Raw genomic sequence first — 21,463 nt, forward strand, 5'->3', positions numbered from 1 at the left:
CGTGGAGACGCCCACAGCTGGAGCTTGGGGTCAGCTCTCGGCTTCTGCCTCTTAGGCCAGGTCGAGCCTTCAGAGCTCGGGAGCCCCGTCCCCATGTCCCCACGCCCCCAGAAAGCAGCGTCTCAGACAGAGCCAAGCCTACCGACGTCCCCCCAGGAGAGCAGCTCTGGCAGGGAGCTGTCTGCCCCAGCCTGGCCCCCAGAGGCCTCTCCCCCAAAACCCCCAAGCCCGGCAAACCCAGTGAGGAGGAGTGTGTGCCAAGCCATGCCATTGGGCACACCCCCACCCTGGGATGCCAGACCACTGGCCAGCTTGACCCTGAGCTGCTCCAGGACCCTGGGCCGCAGGGAGGACGCCTGCTAAAGGGGACATGTGCTCGCAGCAGCGTGGCTGGGAAGCCCAGCCCGTTCACCCACCCCATGCTGCCTCCCGGCCACAAGAGTCCTGAGGACAGGACCCAGCTCCTCCGCCGGCAACGCCTGTGTGCCCCTCCATCAAGTGACTGGGCAACAGCTCACCAGGGGCCCCTCCCTGCACCACCTCCTGGAGGGCCAGGAGAAGGGCCTGGAGAGCTCAAGGCCCAGCGCAGCCAGGCAGGCCAGGTGGGGGCTGAGAACACATCCCGGGCCCTCCTCCAGAGAGCACCAACCCCGAGCGGACTCACCGGTCGTCCTGGGCCGGGCAGATGTATCCGGACGAGAGGATGCTGAGCGACAAGATATTAGGGTCGATCAGGGACTCGTCCGTTTCCGGGGTGTTTCGGATGCGACCTACGGGAAGCGGGGCAGGCTGCACGTCACTTCCCAGGAGGGCAGGCGGGCACCAGGTCCCCACTCTCCACCTCTTCCTGGGCGGGAGCTTCCAGCTACGAGGCTGTGCCACAGGGCTCCCCACACGGCCACAGGGGCACCCGGCTAAAGGCAACACCAAGAGGGGCAGGGAGGCCCACACAGGGTCTGCAGCAGAATCAAGACTGATGGGAGAAATACCAACAATCTCAGAGAAGAAGAGAGTGAAGAAGCTGGCTTGAAACTCAGCATTCAAAAAACTCAAGATCACAGCAACTGGTTCCATCACTTCATGGCAAATAGATGGAGAAAAAGTGGAAACTGTAGATTTATTTTCCTGGGCTCCAAAATCACTGTGGATGGTGACTGCAGCCACGAAATTAAAAGATCCTTGCTCCTTGGAAGAAAAGTTATGACAAACCTAGACACCATATTAAAAACAGAGACATCACTTTGCTGACAAAGGTCTGTATGGTCAAAGCTATGGTTTTCCCAGTAGTCATGTAAGGATGTGAGAGCTGAACCATAAAGAAGGCTGAGCACCAAAGAATCTATGCTTCTGAACTCCCGTGTTGGACAAGATTCTTGAGAGTCCCTTTGACAGCAAGGAGAACAAACCAGTCAATCCTAGAGGAAATCAACCCTGAATATTCATCGGAAGGACTGATGCCAAAGCTGAAACTCCAGTACTTTGGCCACCTGATGTGAAGAGCCGACTCTTTGGAAAAGACCCTGATGCTGGGAAAGATTGAAGGCGGAAGGAGAAGGGGACCACAGAGGATGAGATGGCTAGATGGCACCACCATCTGGATGGACATGAGTGTGAGTAAACTCCAGGAGTTGGTGATGGACAGGGAAGCCTGGAGTGCTGCAGTCCATGGGGTCGCAGAGTCAGACGTGGTTCGGTGACTGAACAGCACCCCACGCAGGGTCTGCAGCTGCCCAAGGTGCTGCCTGTCAGGGGGCGTCCTTCCGCAGCCTAAGTTCTGAGCTTCTTGGTTTCTCAGCTGTAAGTAACTCTTGCAATATCTCCCCACCCCAGTTGATAGGTTCCAATCACCCAGCCTGGGACCCACAGGCCCTCCTACTCATTGGAAGAGATATCTTGGCAAGATGATAAGGAAAAAATGTTTCCTCTCTTTTTATACTTAAAAAAAAAAATGAAGAGAAACACTATCAGTCAAAAATGTCTCCTTGCAAAGCTGTTTCCAGCAAAGCGTAAGATGCCGTACCTGTGGTGGAGGCAAGGGGGTGACTCTGTCTGTAAAAGGCCCCAGAACTGCCCAAAGTCAGCACTCCTTCCTGGCGCCTCCCTTTCCCATGTCTCACCCCTGAGTGCATGTGCTTAGTCAGATAGGCGTGTCTGACTCTTTGCAACCCCATGGGCTCCTCCGTCCATGGGATTCTCCGGGCAAGCATACTGGAGTGGGTTGCCGTGCCCTCCTCCAGGGCATCTTCTTACTCTTATAGTAATGGTTAATTTGATCACTCTGCCTCCTCGAGGAATAAACAAGTAGTACTAAGTTTTCTTTCTTAAGTCAGAAAGGAATCACTGGGCCTCTCCCCAGACCACATCTGCAACAGGGGTGTGTGTGCTTGTTCTGCTGTTCTGATGGGTGTGGAAAGAAGATGCGGAACAGCTAAAATGAAACGTTTGTCCTGGGGCCCCCAGAACCCCGCGGTCTGCGATCCTGACCTAGTGATGCAGGACGACGGGCCCCCATCACATCCTTGCTACTACACCCTCAGAGCCACTCCCCAGACCCAGGGACACTGCCCTTGGGCTGATGCCCAGGGCCACAGCAACGCCTGGGGCGAGGCCTTGGAGGTCCCTCAGCTCCAGGGCCGTGGGGTGGGGAGGTGGCTTCATGCTGAGGATGGATGGCGGTCCATCCTGGGAGGGATGGTGATCCCTGTCTTTGAACGCAAACTGGGAAGACAGATTCTTTGCAAAGAGTCAGCAAAGGGAACATTTCCAAGACAGAAGAGTTCATGGGAGGAAGTTACAGACCAAAAGCATCTAAGCCCCTGGCACTGTGAGCTGAAGTGGGTCCCCTCAGAGATGTGCTGTGGTCCTGACCCCCAGAACTTCAGAACGTGACCTCATGTGCAAAGAGGCTCTTGGCAGACATAAGCAGTTGAGACACTGTCATGCTGGACTAGGTGGGCCCTCATCTAAGTATCCAGGCCCCGTGAAGACAGAAGATTGGGGTGATGTGTCCACAAGGGGTCCCCACAAACTACCAGAAGCTGGAGGGGGGGAGGAAGGGCCTCCCCTGGGGCTTCAAGGAAGCATGGCCGAGCTGCTGACACCCTCATCACAGGACTTATCCACAACGCGACGGGATCAACTTCTGTGGTTTCAAGACATCTGTAGTGCGGGACTTCCTCACGACAGCCCTAGCAAGCTAGCGCGGTGATTAAACAGAAGTCTGGAATCACCATCTGAGTCCCTGCGCTTCTCTTCAGGTGAGGGGCTGAGGCGCAGAGAGGTTAAGTGAGTCAGCCAAAACCGCACAGCAATAGGAGTGGAGCCGGGTCTGGGGCTGAGCGCGGCCTGTGTTGCCCCCACACACCCAGCCCTCACTCACCCACCACCAGCTCCCGCACTTCCTTCCAGCGGATGTGGCTGCCCGTCTCGTGCAGCAGGGTCACGGTGATCCGTCTCTGGATGCCCTGCCGGGCACCAGGGAAGAGAACACGGTCAGACGCAGGTAGGCTGGGCGGGGCGGGGGTGGGGCTGGGGGCGGGGTGGGGTGGGGCCGGGGAGCTGGGGTCGGGGCTCGGGGCGGGGATGGGACGGAGGGGCTCGGGGCGGGCGGGGCGGCAAGGTCTCCGCACCTGGTGGAGGAGGAAGGTCCCCATGCAGGGCATCCCGCCGCGGTGGTCCACCACTGCTGGGATGTAGCTGGGAGAGAGGCGGCAGGTCTGAGGGCGTGCCCGGCCCCACCTCGCGCACGCGCGCAGCACAGACGGTCGGGCCCCCAGGGCGGAGCAGAGGGCAGGGGAACCACCACCCGCTGCCCTAGGCCCCACCTCCCCACACGTCCCGCGGACCCCCACCCAGCCCTGCGCGGGCAGCACGGCTCGGGACTCACTCGCCATTGGCCTCCAGCTCGCAGATCTCGAAGTACACGAGCAGGTCGTACTTGCAGTGGCAGGGGCCCGGGCAGGGTCGCGTCAGCGTGCTGAGCTTGGTGGCTGGCACTGGGGGACCAGGAGAAAACGCGGGTGCAAACTGACCGCTCGCGGCTGAGGGCGTGCAGAGGAGGCGGGGAGCAGACCTCCAGCAGCGGCGAGAACATGACCGGCAGGCTCCACCCCGGGGCACAGACAGGCCTCGGCCACCACCCAGGGAGGGGGGGGGGCGGGCGTGACTGAGGCTCATCCATGCCAGGCAGGAGGAGCCGGCAGCCCCATGTACCTGGGCACAGGCAGTGGCTGGAGCCACACTTGCTCTGAGGCCCCACGACCCACCCAAGACCCCTCAGCCATGCCAAGCACCTGCTTCCAGCACAGAGAGGCCCCAGCCCTGGGCCCCCTGCCCTACACATGTGGCCGCTCCCAACACACAGGCTCCGTGCCCCGTGTGCCCAGCCAGCCCTGCCCACAGCCCCTCTGCTATGGGTGCCAGGTGCGGGCTGACCTCCCAGGGCCCTTCCTCCAGGGACTTCCCGGGCTTGCCCACCTCCGGGCTCGTCCCGGGAAGCAGCTTCCAGGCCGGCCTTTCCTCTCAGACCGTGTCCGTCCTGCAGGTTCGGTTCACAGGGCCCGGCCCCCTGGGAGCCCCTGGCCCTCATCCCCAGCCGCGGGCAGCCTCCTGGATGTCCCTCTGTGGCCCCAGCTCTGGTATGGAGTCCCGACTCCATGGGGCCTCCCGAGGGCCAGCGAAGGGGGTGGGCAGGGTGGTGCCAGGAGGCTAGGAGGCAGGGACGCCCCCGCAGGACTGCGCTCAGCCAAGGGCGGCCAGCCCACATGGGCACCCCTGTGCTCAGGAGAGCCCCACCTACCTGGCTTGGACAGCGGCATGACCCGTGGGAAGTGGCGGCGAGAGGGCCTCAGGGGGCTGTGCGGACAGAGGTGGGGAGAGTGACCAGGAGTGACTGGAGACTGGTGCCCTTCCCATGGGGCCTGGGAAAGGCCTGACGTCAGGCCTCCACCAGCCGGGGAGGGGGCACCCTAGAATCCGAGACCCCCCAGGAGGCCCCAGGAGGCCCCAGGAAACCAGGCAGGCCCCTCCCATCTGCAGGACAGGCGAGCCCTGGAACCAGCCCCTGCAGCCTGCTCTGTCGACACTTGCCCTGGGTCCCGCGCATCAGCTCAGAGGGTGCCCGGAGGCGGCAACAAGGGGCCCCACTGCCCCGATGCCTGTGGGCTGCTCTCCCCACACACGGGGGACCCACCCTGAGAGCTCCAGGCAGGGGAGGGAGCAGGGCCAGTCGCCCCCATCCCGCCTTGGGGGGGGATGTGGAGGACTCGGGAGCAGGGCAGGGGGTTGCCCCCGCCAGCCCTGCGTGGCTTCCCTTGAGCCCCGGGACACGACCAAGGCTCTGACAGTGACCCTCTGAGACCCCTCCTCAGCCCCGTGAGGCCGTCTCTGACCCGCCCCGTGTCCGGCCACAGACGGCTCCAGAGCCTGTCCAGGGCCTGGCCGGCCTGCTGACCTGAGCACGTCCTTGCAGAGGGGTGGGAATGGGTGCTGCTGGTAGTGCCCGAAGACCTCGAACACGAGGGGCTGGCTCTTGATGTACTCGATGAAGGACCTGGTCACCTCCACCGCGATCTGGTCGGGGGGCGGGACAGACAGTCAGGGAAGGGAGAGCTCGGCCTCTGTGGAGCACCTGGCAACCCAGGCCCAGACCGGAGAGCCCGGGGCTGACCTCACCTGGGTCTACCCAGCCTGCTCCTCCTCTGCCCCCAGGACTGAAGGGCTGAGGGCCCCTGGGCTCAGCTGCTCTTTCAGATCACAGACCTGGAGGATGGGCCTCTGCGACCTGGTCTGAATTCCCTCGGGCTCTCGTCCACTCGCCCGGCATTGTGGGTTGCACTGTGTCCCCCCTGACCCACCCACCACCCACCACCCGCATCCCATGTGTTGAAGCATGTATGTTACAGAAGGGTCTCCACAGAGGCGATCGAGCTAGAATGAGGTCACCGGGGACCCCACAGGCCCAGTATTCTTGTAGGCAGGGGACTCTTGGGCATAGGCCCGCGTGGGACACGACATGACGATCCTGGGGAAGGCGGCCGTCCACGAGCGGGTGGCAACTGGTTCTCATCGCAGCCTCAGAGGGAGCGTGGAGCCCACCAGGCTCTCGGGCTTAAGCCTCCGGGGCTGAGGCAGGCAGGCCCTGGTTGAAGCCCCTGGGCTGAGGGGTCCTGCTGGGCCACCAGGGAAGGAACCCACGCAGCACCCTGGCAGAGCTGGCCCTGCCTCCCTGGCTTAGAGGCCACCGAAGCCCCTCGTCCCTGAGGGGCAGGATGGGCCACAGTTCACAGGGCCCTTCTGAGCCAGGCCAGGGTGGCTGCTCAGGGCATATCCACAGCTCAGGTCCAACTCACACTGGCTGCCTGGGCCCCGAGGCCTGGTGACCCAGCAGCTTCGGTCAGGGCCGTTTCCCCGCCTCAGGGCAGAGTCCCCTGCTCTCCTGACAGCCTGGCTCAAGTTGCGTGTTGAACCATATCCCCCGTCTGCCAGTTCTTCCAGGCTAGGGGTTCCCTGGCTTCTCCGGCTTCTGCCTGGCCACCCCGCGGCCCTCGGTGTGCCCTGCCCTGCCCCGCCTCGTCCCCAGGACCAAGCCAGGGTGGCCTCGCTGGGCCCCAGACCCTTCACATCCACATTCAGCCGAGGCTCGCCACAGGGGCCCTCGGGGACTCTGGGCTGCCCCCACCCCCAGTCTTAAGCCCCCCAAAGCCCCTACTGCCCAGCAGGAGCACATGTGCCCCTGCCTGGCGTCCGAGGTCCTCTGTCCTCATGCCCAGTCCGGGGCTGGTGCTCAGGAGGAGAAGCTGGGACCAAGTGAAAGCAACTCAGGGGTCTCAGGGAGGCCCGCAGAGCCAGGGCCCCGGGAGGGCGGGTCACGGCGGGGGCAGGGGGCCCTGAGGACGTACGTTTTGGACATGGTAGAAGCCGAGCGGGGGTCCCCTCCCCGTGTTCTTCAGGGGCTCCGTAGAGAAGGCCTCGTCATGGCGATGGATGAAGCTGCAAACCAGGAGGAGATGCTCGGTGGGTGCGGGGCCTGGGCACGGGCACCTCAGCCTCCAGGGGGCCACCATGTGCCCCCGCCCCCCCGCACCTTGCCAAGGCCCACCCGCACATCCTGGGTACAAGGCTCACTTGAACTGGCAGAAGATGTCGGCATATTCAGCGGAGATGCTGGACGCCTGCAGGACGGTCACGCGGAAGGTGAAGGTGCTGCCCAGGCCAAGGTGGTCCAGGGCGGCGTCCAGGGGCCCATCCAGGGCGGCTTTCTCGGGGCTGTCCAGGAGGCTTTCCGGGGTCACCGCTGCTGGGAGCCAAGGGCAAAGGGGCGTGGAGGGACCCGAGGTGCTGAGCCCGGGCTTGGAAACTGGCCTGCAGCACGCATGCGGGCCAAGAGGCGGGGCCGCGGGGACCCACCTGAACAAGTGTTGTTGTTGACCTCGTCAGCTGAGGGCCCGGAGTCTGCGGCCTGGCCCTGGCCTTCCACAATCCGCAGCTCCTCCTGGGAGGTCCCTGAGCGGGACATGCCAACCCCGGGGCAGGACTCGGCCTGGAACTGTGCAGGCGGGGGCGGGGTCGGACAGAGCGCTGCCGGGGACCCTGAGCGCCTACCCAGGCTTGCCCCTGCCGTGGGCCTACCCGTCCCCAGGCCTCGTTCCCAGGTTCTCAGGGCTATGTTAGTCTAGGAAGCGGGAAAGGAAGGTGGGACACATCTCTGGGGTTCAGCTCTGCCCCCACCCCAGCCAGGACCCCTTCCTCAGCTCCGTCCCCGCCCTCAGCCCCGCACACCCAAGTCAGGACCCCTCCCTCAGCCCCTCCCACTGCTCCCCTTGCCTGGGCAGGACGCAGGAAGACTCTCCCAGCGGCTTTCAGGGCCTGGCCAGCTCCCCCACCAGTTGCCCACATGGCCCCCACCACCCTCACCGCGGGCCCTCCCTGCACTGCTGGACGCCCCGTGCCCCGCCTGTGAGGCCCAGCACTGACGACCTCTCTGAGAGGGACTGGGGGGCCCTGGGCCCAAGGCCTCAGAGCACCAAGGTTCAAGCAGCCGCCCAGGCTGGGGGCTCTTGCTTGAGGGCAGGAAGGGCGCCTGCAAGGAAGACGCCGCCCTCCCCCTTCCCTGAGGCCCCGCAGGGCTGGGGGCCCTTCTGGTGGCATCTGTGGCCGCACCACTACCTTCTCAAAATGCTGGTCGTCAAAGGAGATTTTGGCTGTTCCCGACTGGCGGACGCCGGAGCCGTAGTCAGGGGCCTCCTCGTCGGCTGAAACAGGACCGAGCGGAGGGTCAGGCCCAGCTTGTCCCCAGGCGGGAGAGGGCATCCAGGCTGAGCGCTTGTGGGGGGGGGGCGGCGATGTGGGAACCAGGTGGGGCTCCAACCCGCCTGGGGGCTCCCAGACTTGGCCGAGGGGCCCTGAATGACCAGGGCGTGTCCCGGGCACCCTGAAAGCCCGCCTCTGCTGCCCCAGGGCCCAGCAGCAGCCACGTCGTCGGCACAGCCACTCTGAAAGGGCCATGAACTCCACCTTGTCAGAGCCAAGCTTTCTACCTCTGCCCCCTGTCAAGTCCTGCCCCCAGACTCAGCTGCTGCAGCAGAACCCAGGGTCCTCTGGATCCCCTTCCCCCTCCCCCAACACGCAGCTGGATACTCAACGCCCCCACGCTCTCACACCCCCTTCTCCCAGTGTGCAGGGTTCCCTACGGCCTGGGACAAAACCAAACCCTTCTCCTGCCGCCTGAAGGCCGCTAGTCCTGGCCCCTCCAGGCCCCCTAACCCCCAGCTCCAGCCACTCTGGCTGGACGCCACTGCTGGAGACTTCACAGACGCCAGGGGGCTCCGACCCTCTGTTCTGGGACCCTGTGGGGGTGCGACCACTACCAGGGTGTCCACGCCGGCTGCCTGAGGGCCCAGGGCTCTATCCCACCACCACACAGGCTCGGCAAGTGCACAGGAGGGCTCCTGCCACGGCAGGGGGATGTGGCAGGGATGACTGTCTCCTCCAGCTCAGCCACCACATGGGGGATGTCGGGTGTGGCCCAAACACACACAGCACCAACCTGTCTGTCTATGAAGCGGCCGGCCAGGTGGGCCTGCTCTACAGGGGCTGAGGGATCAGGAAGGGCCAGGAAGAGCCCGGGGAGGACGAGGCGCCCAGAGGGCCAGGGTGCCCTCAGGGGAGGAGGGCTGCGTTGGATGCCCCAGCATCGCCATCACCTGGCTCGTCCCTAAAGCCAGCCCACCCCCAGGCTCCCCTTCTCAGCCACGTCCCCAGGGCCCTCAGCACCATGGTCACACGGCTGGAGGAGCTGGAAAGAGCGCTTGGGATCGTGGGGAAGCGAGAGCCCGGCACAGGGGTCCAGACATCCAGAGTGCGTGCACACGGGCCACCCAGCGGGCGAGCAGGCCCCCCGTGCTGCTCACGCTCCGCGCCCCCGTCCCGGCCTGGGCCCTCGGCAGCTGCACATGGGGCATCCAGGGTGCCCGGGCCAAGCCTCAGGGAGGGGAGGAAGAGGCCCGAGAAGATGCTGGGGGCTGGAGGAGGAGAAGGGAACGCTGGCTATCGAAGTAGAGGGACCCTCCAGCCGAGCAGTCCCCCATACGTCCTCCAAGCATCTTTCCACACTCCTTTCTAAGAAGCTTCATAAAGAACCCACTTTCAGAGGGGCAAACCCAGCAAACCCGAAGCCCTCCTTGGGGTGGCTGTCCCCAGCCGGGAGGGGCGGCCGGGAGGGGACTGGGCAGTGAGGGGCATCTGCTTCTCAGTGGGGGGCTGGACCCGCTGGCCGGCAGTGGGGAGGGGCTCACGGCCTCTGGGGAAACAGGTCAGCACCCGAGCAGCCATGCACTCCAAAGTGGGCAGTGCTGGGGAGCCGGGAAGGCTGGGGGACCGAGGGCTGGAGTCTGCATACCCATCCTGGGGCTGAGACCATGGTGGGGGCTTGGGGGGCACTTCTGCACCAGGCTGGGTCTGCAGGCTGCCTGGTGGGGGCTCCGAGCCGGAGGGGGTTCAGCCAGCCCCGGGCTCGGCCGGCGCGGCCCTGAAGGCTCCAGCTGACCAGGAAGAGCCCCAGGGGCCTGAGCCGAGTGCCAGGCAGCAGGGCTTCTCTCTCAGGTAGAGACGGAGGAGACTGGCTGCATGCAGACCACCACGCAAGGCTGCGGAGGCCTCCCCCAGCCCGGGGGCCCCGTTGGAGGAGGGACAGACCCCGCCCGGGCCGCCTGCACGCACCTGAGATGGCCTGGACAGCCACGCGCAGGAAGCCCTTCACCTCGCCCTTCTCGCTGACGACGGCCACGCGGTGCACCAGCGGCACGGGGTACAGCAGGTTGCTGAGGTACACGAAGGCCCTGGGGGGGAGAGGCCGCGGTCAGGGCCGCCCACTGGGCACCGCGCCGGGCGGCGGCAGAGGCGGCAGGGCGGGCTCACGACACAACACTGCGAAGCAGAGGGGAGCGGGCAGCCAGGCGGGGGCAGCCAGGGCGGGGGTGGGGCAGGAGCGGACAGGCAGTGGGGCGGGAGGACGCAGAGGTGAGGGGGCGGTCTGAGCAGAGGATAGGGAGGAGGAGGGTTCAGCCTGCTTCAAGGAAGACGACCAGGGACCGCCTCGCTGACCTACGACCCTCACGCTGGTGCTGATGCCCCCCGTCTCCCCTGCCCATTTCCCGGGGGCTCCTGACACTCGTGGACCCCACAGAGGGCCTCAGATGATGAAAGACGGCTCAGGGCTCCCTGTGAGCCTCTCCAGGAACACAAGGGGCGAGAGCTCCATGACGTCAGCCAGGGCCCGGGAGGAGGGCTGAACGGAGCCCCAAGGATGCCCCAGACGCAGCAGCGCTGCCTGGCACGGCCGCACCAGCCCCAGGGCCCAGAGCCCCCCTCTCCCAGCAGCTCAGCTGTGCACCCAGCTAGTGCCAGGACAGGCGGGCCAGAGGCCATGTCACCCCGTGACACCCCCTCCCTGAGCCGGTCGACCTGCGGGATCTCACAGGCAGCGGAGGACGGAGCCTGTGCTGCCCCGCGGGTGGGCAGGTGAGCACAACTCCCTTCCGTTCAGGGCGCCCTCCTTGCAGGGGACACCCCCGTTGGGGGGATCACCCTCCTTGGGGACGTGCCCTCCTTGAGGTATGTCCTCCTCGGGGGGACCCCCTCTTTGAGGGAGCACCCTGGTTTCCAGCGGTGCTCTGCCCTCCACTCCAGCCCAAAGCTCCGGGGGTGGGGGGACTGCAGGGTGTGGTCCTGGCGGAGGGGCAGGATTTGGAGCCGGATGGTGGGAGGTGCTGGGGAGGAAGTGCAGGGGGCAGGGTGAGGGGCCCAGGTGGGGACGGAGGTGCGGGCAGTTGAGGTGGGAGTCTGGGCACTGGTCTGGGTGGGGTGGGGGCGCTAGGGGACAGGAGGAGAGGTGCATCGTCCATCGCCCCGCCCCTCATCCAGGCTGGGGTCCCCGCTCTGCACGCCCTGTGACCGCAGGCTGGGGTCACGGCTGCCCCCAGGGCCCTGCGTCCCGTCTCTGGTGGGCTCCCGGCCTGGCCACTGCCGGCCTTCCCCTGGCAGAGATCAGGACTCTGCACGCCATCCTCACTTGTTCCTCAGCTCTGCCTCAAGTCTCTCTGAAACCCATCACCCGGCCCATCAGCCCTGGCCTCCCTCCTCCTCTATGGCCTCCACGGCTGCCAGAGGGGACCTGAGACCCGAGGAGACCCCACCCGCCGCGGCCTCCGAGCTCTTTGCATCCGACAGGCGCCCCAGCCCCTGCTGTGGGCCCAGCCCCGTTCTGGCCTCACACCCCAGTCTGTCTGCTCCCTCTGCACGGCCACCCACGTCTCAGCCTCCGGGCCGCTTTCTGCACAGCTCTCCCCATTGGCCCGAATCTACCAGTAGGCCCAACCTCTGTTGACTGGTTTTGCTTTCTGGGCCCCCGAAGGCTGAGCCGGGCCCCAGGCGCCCCAGGGTTCAGCCTCCCAGGGCCTGCCACTGCAGCCCCCCGCCCCCCGGCAGGCAGAGGCCCCCTCCCCAGCACAGCGCCTCTCTGAGGACGCCCCGTGGCCTCTCCCTTCAGTGCGCTCGCTGGATGAGGGGCACCTCTGCCCGATCGGTGCACGCGGGCACTAAGGCCCACTGCCCCGGCCACCACACAGGTAAGCAGAAGCCAGCAAGAGACGCTGGAGCCCCGAGAATGGAAGGCCTCACTCAAGTCGCAGAGGGCATCGCCCAGCACCCACATCGGACAGGACGGGGGGCCTCGCCTCCCAGGCACCTGGGCTCCTGGCCCAGCTTCTCTGATGGAAACTGGGGGACCATGAAATGAGCCAAGTCACGGGGTCCAGAAGGGGAAGCACAAGGCAAGGACTCAGGCACAGAGCCGGCTGCGCTCCCCTGAGGCCCAGCCGCCCCGTCCTGCCCCAGAGGGCTGAGGGGACTGGGTGGGGCAGCCCCCAGTTGCGGGGCCCAGTCGCGCTGCCCTCCAGGCCTGCCTGCCCCTGGGCCCAGCCTTCTGCAGAAAGCAGGGTCGGGAGACTTCCCGGAGCCCCAGGCACCGGGCGGGGGGCCTGCCCACACCCCTGCACCCTGCAGGAACCCACAGGAGGACCCACGGGGAGGGCACACCACCTCGGTTGTGGGCTAGTGAGGGCACGATGCCTTCCTGAGGCAGAGCGTCAGGCTGTCCAAGGGCCACCAGCCAGGAGGGCCCGCCAGGCTCGGGGCCGCCTCCTGGAAGGCTCAGGGGGCAGGCCCCCAGGTGCTGGCTCCCGGCTCCCTGATGGCCTCTCGCAGTGCCCTGCAGGGAACCTGGGACCACCCTGAGGGGCAATGAGGGGAAGGAGGTCAGCCCTCCTTGCTCCTGAGCCCATGGAGGCCAGGCCCTAGGCAGTCCTAGGCAGTCACAGCAGGGCAGCGGCAGGCGGGCATCCCTGCTCCCCCACGGCCCCGCGGCTGCACACACGCCCTGCTGTCTCCCGGGGGCACCTCCTGCCACAGGGCCCATGCATCGAAAGGGGCCGCACTCCGTGAGTCCTAAGGCTCAAACCATCCCACTGGCAGCCTGCCACCGAAAGCTCCAGGGGAGAAACCATGCGTGACGGCCCCTGCGGGCCCACCCGGGCCGGCGCTGGAGCCCCCAGCACCACGCGGCAGGCAGCCGGGGTCCCCTCTACTCACACCTCAACACGGACGTTGGGGCTCCCTCCCCAACGGCATGCCTCAGCTGGACTGGGGGCATCGTCCTTCTAGGGGCTCAAACACAGCACCAGAGGTCTAAGCAGTGGTGCTGGGGCTGGCGAACCACGGCTTCCACACCCCGTCTCACAGGTGGAGACGGAGGCCCGGGGACAGCAAGGCTGGGGGCAGATGCTCGGCTGGGGCGGGACCAGGCTGGCTCTGGGGCAGCTCCTGGCTGTGGGCACCGCGCCCCAGCGCCCACCGGCTTACTCAAGGTTTGTTAGGCAAATCAAGTCTTTCCCGATCTCCGGGGTTTCCCCACATCGGATCACGGGATTTCCCCACATCGGAAAGGAAAGAAAACCCAGACGCTTAGGGTATGGTAAACGGCAGGGCTGGGGGCTTCAAGGGCCCCCCTGTCTGGAGGTTGGGGTTTCACAGAGAAAAAGACGCCCGAGTCCACAGCCACGCTCGCCCTCCCTGAACCTCACTGCCGGCCGTGGGGGGCGCTGGTCCCCACACTCCTGGGGGCACCAGGCAGGTTTGCACACGTATCAGACGCAGCCCTGGGCGAGGGCTTCCAGAGGGCACGGCAGCCTGGCGGGACCCTCTCTTCTCACTGCCCCTCGCCCCGGGACGATGACACCGCCTTCACCCTGAAGGGACCCCGGGGCCTGGCACCCCTGCCCCTGGTGCCAGCACCAGCCTCGAGGGTGGGGGCAGGAAGACCCCAGGCCCACCCCGACTGACGGGGATGAGAGAGGGTGGGGCCCGAGGGGTAGAGGCCGGGCCCTCCAGACGCCCAAGTGGACGGCAGCGCCCACCACCCCGGGGGCCGGAGCAGCCTGGCCCTGTGAGGAGGACCCCGCCGGCCACGGCGTGCCCACCCACACACGGTGGCCTGACGCCTTGCTGGAGACCACTCGGGCTGAGCGGCCTGGCCCGCAGAGCACACCCAGGGAGCTCGGCCTCGCCAGCCCAGTGCTTTTTCGCCCGGAGTCCTGGATCCTACACTTGGTGGGGGGCACCTGTCCTCCTTCCTCGGGACCGTCCATCCCAGACGGTCAGCCCCTCACCTCCTCTCTCTGCGGCTCCCCTGCCCACCCCCCTTCTGAGAGCAAAGGTCCAGGCGGGGAGGATCTCGGGGGAGACTGAGCCCGCAGGCCCACCTCCTCACCCCGGGCTGGCCCACCCCACCCCGCAGCGCAGCGGCACGCAGGCTGACCCTGGACTCGGAGCAGGGCCCCGCCGGGACCCTGCTCGGAAGTGAGGGCACCTTGAAGCAGGCTGAGACCCGCCAGGGACAGAGGGGGCGGCAGAGGTGGGGGCCGGGGCGGAGCGTGGGGGAGCGGAGGAGGCGGCGCTAACCACGAGATTGGTGAGGTGCAGACGCATGCTGGGGCCACGGAAGCCTTTCCGGAGGGAGGCAAGAGTGGGCGCCCCAATTTCGCTTAAGCTTTGGAGAGAGAGCCAGCGGCTACCAGAAGGATAAAGGGAACCACACACGGGTCCTCCTCAGGGCTGGGCCTGCACAGCTGCTGCGCGGGAAAAGCCAATTCTTGCCAAACCAGAAAAATCAGGACGTTTCCAAATGAAGCCCCTCGCAGACGGCCGCGTGGGGAGCTGGCCTCTCGCGCGGCTTTGGTTTTGGTTGTTTCGTAACATCCCAGATCACGGGGGGAGTGTGGGAAGGACCCAGCTCTTTCTGGCTGAGACTGCAAGAGCCCACCCCCATTTCTCCCAGTGACCCCACACCTGCCTGACACCCAGCTGCCCCGGCCCGTGCAGCCGGGCTTTCTGAGAGGCCTGCATGGGGCCAGCCCCGGGGGTCACACCTTCGCTTGGGTCGGTAGGGCAGGAAGCTGGGCTGGGGCATCTCAGGAGAGAGCTGCTGGCCCCCACTCAGGGAGACCGAGTCAGAATAAATCCGCGACCCCCTCAAGAGAGCCTACTTCCTTCCCAGAGGAACCAGAGGGCTTCCACTTCAGCAGCTGCACCCAAGGGCTCCTAGAACAAACCCCGTTATCTGGGGGCCAGCCTTGCCACCGCTTCAGCACTGGCGCTCCAAGGCCAAGACTTCCAAAACCTCCCCTTAGCCCAGGGAACGATCCCAGACTCCTACAAAGGCTGCTGTTGAAGCTATCTTCCACCTTGGCAGACACAGAATGCGCAAATTCAGTCTCTGTGAGCCGAGGTTTCTAGATCTCTCCTCCTCGCTTCTGTCCCATGGTGACAGAAACACAGATGGATTGTACTTGCCCCATCTGCCCGCAGGGCGAGCCCTGTGCCCCCTCCTGGACCTGGTCTCTCTCCTGTCTAGAACCCTGAATCCCTGCCTCTCCTCTGTGAAGGGCACCTCCCTGGAGGGCACAAGGCCAAGGGTGTGTCTCCAGTGCTGACGGCCTGAAGGTCAGGAGGGATGGGGTGGTCTTGATCTTAGATGGAGACTGGCTCAGAGAGGCGCCAGGCTGCCCAGGGCTTCAGAGGGAGGCCCTCCCACTGCCAGGCTCTGCCCTTCCTTCAGGACCCCCTGCCCCCCGACGGCCTCCTCCAGGTTCTGCTCCTCTTCCCATGATGGTGGCTGGGGGGCACTGGGAGCAGACCCGTACCCTCTGTCTCTTTTGGAAAACAGCAGAAGGAGGGACAGCAGCCTCAGCTGATGGGCAAGGGGGCGCAAGGATGCCTGCCCCCACTTTTCCAAACGTCCCGAGCCCCCTGCACGGGGGTGGGGGCTCCCCCCGGGGTTCCAGAGGCCTCTCTGCAGAGACAGGCCCCCCTGCGTGGAGCCTGTGCCCCGGGGCATCCTGCCTCCTCTGTCACTGGGCCCCCACCCTCCCCGGCTGGGCCTCCCCAGGACGGCCAGGGGCGCACTCGTGGCCTCACTCGTTCCCCAGGGAGGCCAGCCCCTGCCTGCCCCCCGCGCCAGAGCGGCGCCCTGCGGTGGCCCACCGTGCCCACAGCAGTGCTCCTGTGCAAAAGAGCTGGTTCCTTCCCAGCATGCCGTCCTCAACCTCACCAACCTTCCTACTAAACTGAACAGGGGGGGCCGGTCGTAAAACGGGTCCCGGCCGTCGCACAGCACGTGCTCCGGAAAGACGTCGTCCTGCAGGTCCTCCTCCTCCTCCTCCTCCTCCTCCTCCTCCTCCTCCTCCTCCCCCACGCTCTGCTCCTCGGCAGGCTCGGTGGCGTCGGAGTCGGGGCTCGAGAAGGTGGGGGAGGGGGTGAGAGCAGCCATGCGCTCGCTCATGCATGTGTTGAGAAGAGGGTAGCTGTTGCAGCCAGAGACGACTGAACTGGGGTTAGTGCGACAAGACAGAGAGAAGTTAACACCGGCTCCTCGGGGGCGGCGGGGCGGGGCGGGCGGGCAGCCGCGTGCGGCCCAGCCGACACACAGACCACCGAGGCGCCGCCTCCAAAGACGAGGTGGCCCAGGCGCGCCGTCCCCAGGCGTGGATACGCACGCCCGCCCGTGGACGGCGCGCAGCCCCGAAGGTCCCTGCAGGTCCCAGCAGGCGTGGTCCTGGCCGGGCGTGGCCAAGGTCGTGGCCATACTGAAGCCTCAGAAACCACGCCCCGCGGGGGGCAGGGGCTGGGTGCAGCCCCCAGCCCAGGAGGCAGGGAACAACAGGCGTGGACTCTGGGCTCTGGGAGCACTCACGCCCCACCGGTGACCCAGAAGGCCCGACCAAGCCCCATTCTCACCCGTGGACAGGTGTCGTCTGAGGGCTACGGCCCCGAAGCGGGGGTGGGTGGCAATGCGGAGACCCCCTCCCCATCAGCGCCCGCTGGTGTGTGGAGAGGATGATGGGGTTGGGGGGGAACTCAGACCAGGGAGCACCAGGGCGGGGGATTCGGGATGGAGGAGGGCCAGCACCCGCCTCGTGTCAGGGCCAGGGCCCAGGCCCTCGCCACCCACCAGTCTCCTCCCAATCTCTCAGGCCGGTCCAGAGGCAGACACCCACCTGCCCACCAGCCGGAACCAGGGGAAGCGGTCGTAGAAGGGGTCTCCTCCGGTGACCACGTTGTCACAGTCCTCCATGATGCTGGAGGGCACCTCGGCCGCCCGGTCATACATCTCCCGCATCAGGTCTAGCCGCTGCCTGCGGGGCAGAGGTCAGCATGGGCCCGGGCAGACCGTCCTCCTCAGGGTTGCCCTCGGCTCAAGCAGGTTTGCTGGACAGACCCTCCACAGTCCTCGGAATCGGCTGACCGTGAGCAAGGGGCTTGCGGTTCAACACACGTTCACCACACGCTTCTCTTAACCCCAGTGACAGCTGCAGGGTGTCAGCAGAGGACGGGGCTGGGGCCAGCCAGGGCGGGGGGACCCGGACTCGGGCACGGAGCCCCGGGAGCTGGTGAGCGAAGGGTGAGTTGTGACAGGACACGAGGAACAAGGCATTTCCTGAGTCATCAGCCTGGAAGACCAGCAGGCTGTGGGAGAGACACCCGCGAGGGATATTTCCCTCGGGGGCCCAGGTGCAACAGGAAGGGCCTGGGGAGTCATTCATCTCCCAGGAGTAAGGGCCTGGGGGGTCATTCACCTCCCAGTAGTGGCTGCAGCTCGGAGGCCAGGGGCAGGTGCGCCTGTGAACATCCATGGTTGGTGTGCAAGTGCCTGCGTTTGAGGGTGAGTGGGACCACGTGTGTGAACGTGCGTGGCTGCACATGTGAGTGCGTCTGTGTTCATTTCCTGTGTCTCACAGTGTTCTGACGTCTCTGGGGCCTCGCTGCCTGGGAAGACCCTTCCCCCACAGTGAAGACCCCCTTACCCGGCCCAAGCCCACTCAACCAGCCAGTTCCCCTGCCCTAATCTCCAGGTGCAGGGCCAGGCCACCAGGCAGCCCCTGCCCCAAGCCTCCAGCGCTGTTCTAACCGGCCGGGCCTCACCGTTCACCTTGTCCAGCTGTGCCCACGAATGCCTGGAAGAGGCCGTAGTGAGACCCCCCTTCGTCCCCGACAGCCCTGCACCTCCCCTGCATGCGGGTGTCCCTCCTTCCAGGGGAAGCTGAGCAACAGTAAACTTTTCTCCTGCGGCAAAGCCCCGCCCAGTCACCTTCCCCCAGGAAGAGTCAGGCGCACGCAGCAGGGTGGGCGCGTGGGGCCCCGAGGCAGAGGGGAGAGCAGACTGGCTGTCCTCAGGGGACCCGCCCTGCCCTCCACCACCCCGAGGCGGAGGAGTACCTGCCTTCCTCCCCCCAGCACCTCACCCGCCCCTTCCTCCAGCTTCAGCCTGGCTTTGGCAGAGCAGAACACAGATCCCTTAATAAGCCTGGATCCTGCGTACTTTCTTCCAATTTAAAAAGACACTGAAACAGGAAAACTAGCCGCCAGACATCCACGTTCACTCCGCTTCCTACGCACCTGAGTTTCTCTAGCGTCCAGTAGTGGGTGGCCCCGTTCTTCTGGTCTTGGACCTCCACGGCCACGATGGTGCGCGGGAAGGGGCGAGTCTCTCGGTCTTTGGCGGCCTCCGGGGGCAGCAGGTCAGGTGGCAGCGGGGAGTAGAGTGTGTCCGTGAGGAGGACAAACTGGAACTGGACCTGTGCCCGGTGAAGATGACACCTGTCAGCCCTTGGAGGTGGAGCCCAGCCCTGGAATAGCCTCCTTCCCGCGGCTGGAGAGGAAGCTCCACTACCCCCGCGCTCCGGCCTGCCTACGCGCTCCCCTTGGTCAGCGCTGGCCTCCTTTCAGCCTAGGGAGGCAGAGCCGCTCAGCTGGGAGTCCTACTGGGCTGGAAAGGTGCCCACGGCAGACGGTGCAGACGGCATGGTGGGGGCTTGGCATAGCAGGACGTGGGGCGTGGCGTGTAAGGGACATGGCATGGCAGGTCGTGGCAGGGGTGTGGCGTGGTGTGGCATGGCAGGGCCTGCTCTGGGCTGTGGTGTGGCATGGCGAGGGCGTGGCATGAGCCTGCCGTGCGTGACAGGGGTGTGGCATGGGCGTGGCATCAGCGTGGCTGCGTGGGCGTGACGGGGCGTGACGGGGCGTGACGTGGCATCAACGTAGCTGCATGGGCGTGGCAGGGCGTGGCGGGGGCGTAGCATGGTGGGGCCGGCCCACCTTTTTCTTGAGCTCCACGCTGATGGCGTTGGCCTCCTTGAGGAAGATGGCATTGCCCCACAGCAGGTCCCGCAACGATGTGAACTGGTACCACTTCCACTTCCGGAAGGCCCACAGTGCCAGCTCGCACTCTCGCTCGGTCCACTGGACTGTGTGGAGAGGCAGGCCCAGTCGATGGGGGGCGCAGGGCTCAGGGCCCCCAGGGTCGCACCAACTGTCTGGGGCGCTCGGGAAGGGAGCGGGCAGGGAGATCTGCCTCGGGGAGCGGCCCTCGGGCAGAGGGACCGCCGCACCCCCGCCGTGAGCGCGAGGGCTTGAGGGTCAGGCCGGAGCTCAGCAAGGACTGGGGGCAGCAGTGGGGCGGGGGCAGGAGAACGGGCTGCGGCCTGGCACCCTGCCCTCCACCCAGGTAGACGAGTCCAGACAAGGGTGTCCAGGTCACATCCACGAAAGGGCCAACCAGCTGACCCAAGGCTGAGCTGGATGTGAACCCTGCCTGCGGGCGGTCCTCTGCCCGGCAGCTGCGGTCAGCAGTGGGCCGCCCAAGCAAACGCTCCCAAACAGAGCACAGACCTTGATCCGGGAGGAGCACTAGGGCCCCTCGGGCAAGACAGGCCGGGTGGACGCAAGGTGCCCCCACGGGACCCTGCCCCGTCCTCCTCATGCTCCGGGCTGCCTCCCCCAGAACTGCACGTGTGTGCACACGTGTGTCTGTGTGCCTGCACAGGTGCCTTCCTGCTGCAGCACAGCCTCCCAAATCCTGCCTGCAGATCGGGGTCCCCCGGGCAAAGATGCAGACCAGCCGACCTGCAGGGAGTGGGCCCAGGCCCATCTCCTCAAGGAGACCCCTCCCCAGCCCCAGGCAGGCCCCACTCGCCCCTACGCTGGACACGACCCCTCACCTTCATCCTCCGGCTCCTCCTCCTCCTCGTTCACCTCGGGGTAGTACCTGGAGTCCATCTGCTTCTGCAGGGCCTCCAGCTTGCTCTCGTAGTCCTGGGCACAGAAGCGCGCCTGTGGCTCCATGCGGAGACCAGCCCCCTGTGGCCCTCCCCGCCGGATACGGCACCCCCGCGCCAGCTCCGGAGGCTGAGCGAAGGACTGGGGGAGCGGGGACCCGGGGTGGGGGCGCCTCACCAGCCGCTGCTGCTCCAGCAGGTAGGTGGCCTCCTCGCGCTCCCTGCGGTACTGGTCCTCCAGCTCCTGGAGCCTGCAAGAGCAGTGCGTGAGTGCGGGGCGTGGGGCGCGCGGCGGCGGAGGACTGGGAGGGGCAGCCCCACCCACCTCTGCTCCATCTCCTGCTTCATGTCGATGCCCTGCTTCTCCAGCAGCTCGCGCTGGGCGAAGGCCCAGTCCACGGGCTCGGCCGGCGTCTCTGCGCAGGGCGTGCGCTCACGCTCCTGCCGCGCCTGCTCGGGGTGGTTGAACCGGAACACGTGGCTCTTGCCCATGATGATGCGGTTTCCTGGGGGACGGGGACAGGGCTGAGGCCCGAGCCGGAGAAGCTTTGGTCTGGGGGGCCTCGGGGGAGGGGAGCGGAAAGGGAAGGAATCCCCCCGGGGTCCCAGCGTCACCCTCCCCAGGGGGCCCCCAGTTGTCCAGGAGCCAGCCCACTGTCTCCTCCGCCCAGCATCCCCCTCACCTGCCTCCCGCGGGATGGCCTCCTCCCCCACCAGGACCCGAAGGAGCGTCCTCACGCTCCCCGAGCCTCCCCTGGGCCCCGCCCCTCCCAGCAGCAGTGATGTTTGAGAACAGTCATGGGGCGTCTCCACCATCCCATCCTCTCCACAACCCCGCACATGCAACTCCCAGGCCACCCTGGCCTCCTGCCCCATGCCCTGGGCCCGGCACCCCCCATCTGCGGGCTAGGCTTGGCCCCTCTGCCGGGCACTTCCCTTCCCGGCTGTCCCCTGGATGGCAGCAGAGCAGGGGCAGGCATGTTTCCAGAGCCAGGCTCCACCCTGTCGGCAGGACCCTCCCAGGCACACAAGTGCCCCCAGGGCAGTGCCAGCCCTCCAGGGACTGTCCTGCCTGGAGGCAGGGGTCTCAATGAACCGCCTAGTTTCCTCCTGACTTTCTCCAGGAATCACAGCTCTACTCTGGGGCCTGCAAACCCGGCTCAGTCCCACTCCCCACAAGAGGCCCCCAGCCTGCAGGCAGCTCCTCCTCCAGCCCCTGAATTCCACTCCCCTCCCAGCCCAGGCCCTGCCCTGAGCCTGCGGACACCGATCCTGAAGTGACAAGGGAGACAGAAACT

General features: G+C 66.1%; 1 protein-coding gene across 21 annotated transcripts in view; it reads right to left on the reverse strand.

Moving 5' to 3' along the window:
* KIF1A (kinesin family member 1A) overlaps positions 1 to 21,463 on the reverse strand; it is an 87,037-nt gene that overhangs the window by 18,850 nt on the left and 46,724 nt on the right. For 11 of the 21 annotated variants that reach the window (XM_006077146.4, XM_006077145.4, XM_044945405.2 and 8 more), the window contains 17 exons: positions 20,491 to 20,671; positions 20,344 to 20,416; positions 20,109 to 20,202; positions 19,207 to 19,355; positions 18,508 to 18,686; positions 17,109 to 17,246; positions 10,219 to 10,337; positions 8,167 to 8,252; positions 7,408 to 7,546; positions 7,126 to 7,294; positions 6,900 to 6,990; positions 5,453 to 5,571; positions 4,799 to 4,854; positions 3,887 to 3,995; positions 3,630 to 3,696; positions 3,380 to 3,464; positions 665 to 770 (listed from right to left, as the gene is read on the reverse strand). In XM_006077146.4, the coding sequence (XP_006077208.2) occupies positions 665 to 770; positions 3,380 to 3,464; positions 3,630 to 3,696; positions 3,887 to 3,995; positions 4,799 to 4,854; positions 5,453 to 5,571; positions 6,900 to 6,990; positions 7,126 to 7,294; positions 7,408 to 7,546; positions 8,167 to 8,252; positions 10,219 to 10,337; positions 17,109 to 17,246; positions 18,508 to 18,686; positions 19,207 to 19,355; positions 20,109 to 20,202; positions 20,344 to 20,416; positions 20,491 to 20,671 (1,960 nt within the window). Of the gene's footprint in view, positions 1 to 664; positions 771 to 3,379; positions 3,465 to 3,629; positions 3,697 to 3,886; positions 3,996 to 4,798; positions 4,855 to 5,452; positions 5,572 to 6,899; positions 6,991 to 7,125; positions 7,295 to 7,407; positions 7,547 to 8,166; positions 8,253 to 10,218; positions 10,338 to 16,166; positions 16,440 to 17,108; positions 17,247 to 18,507; positions 18,687 to 19,206; positions 19,356 to 20,108; positions 20,203 to 20,343; positions 20,417 to 20,490; positions 20,672 to 21,463 lie in introns of all 21 variants that reach the window. The other 10 variants (XM_025289285.3, XM_044945400.2, XM_044945399.2 and 7 more) reach the window with 1 other exon arrangement.

This window comes from Bubalus bubalis, chromosome 6 (genome assembly GCF_019923935.1).
Source record: "Bubalus bubalis isolate 160015118507 breed Murrah chromosome 6, NDDB_SH_1, whole genome shotgun sequence".
In the NCBI taxonomy this organism is placed as follows: Eukaryota; Metazoa; Chordata; class Mammalia; order Artiodactyla; family Bovidae; genus Bubalus; species Bubalus bubalis.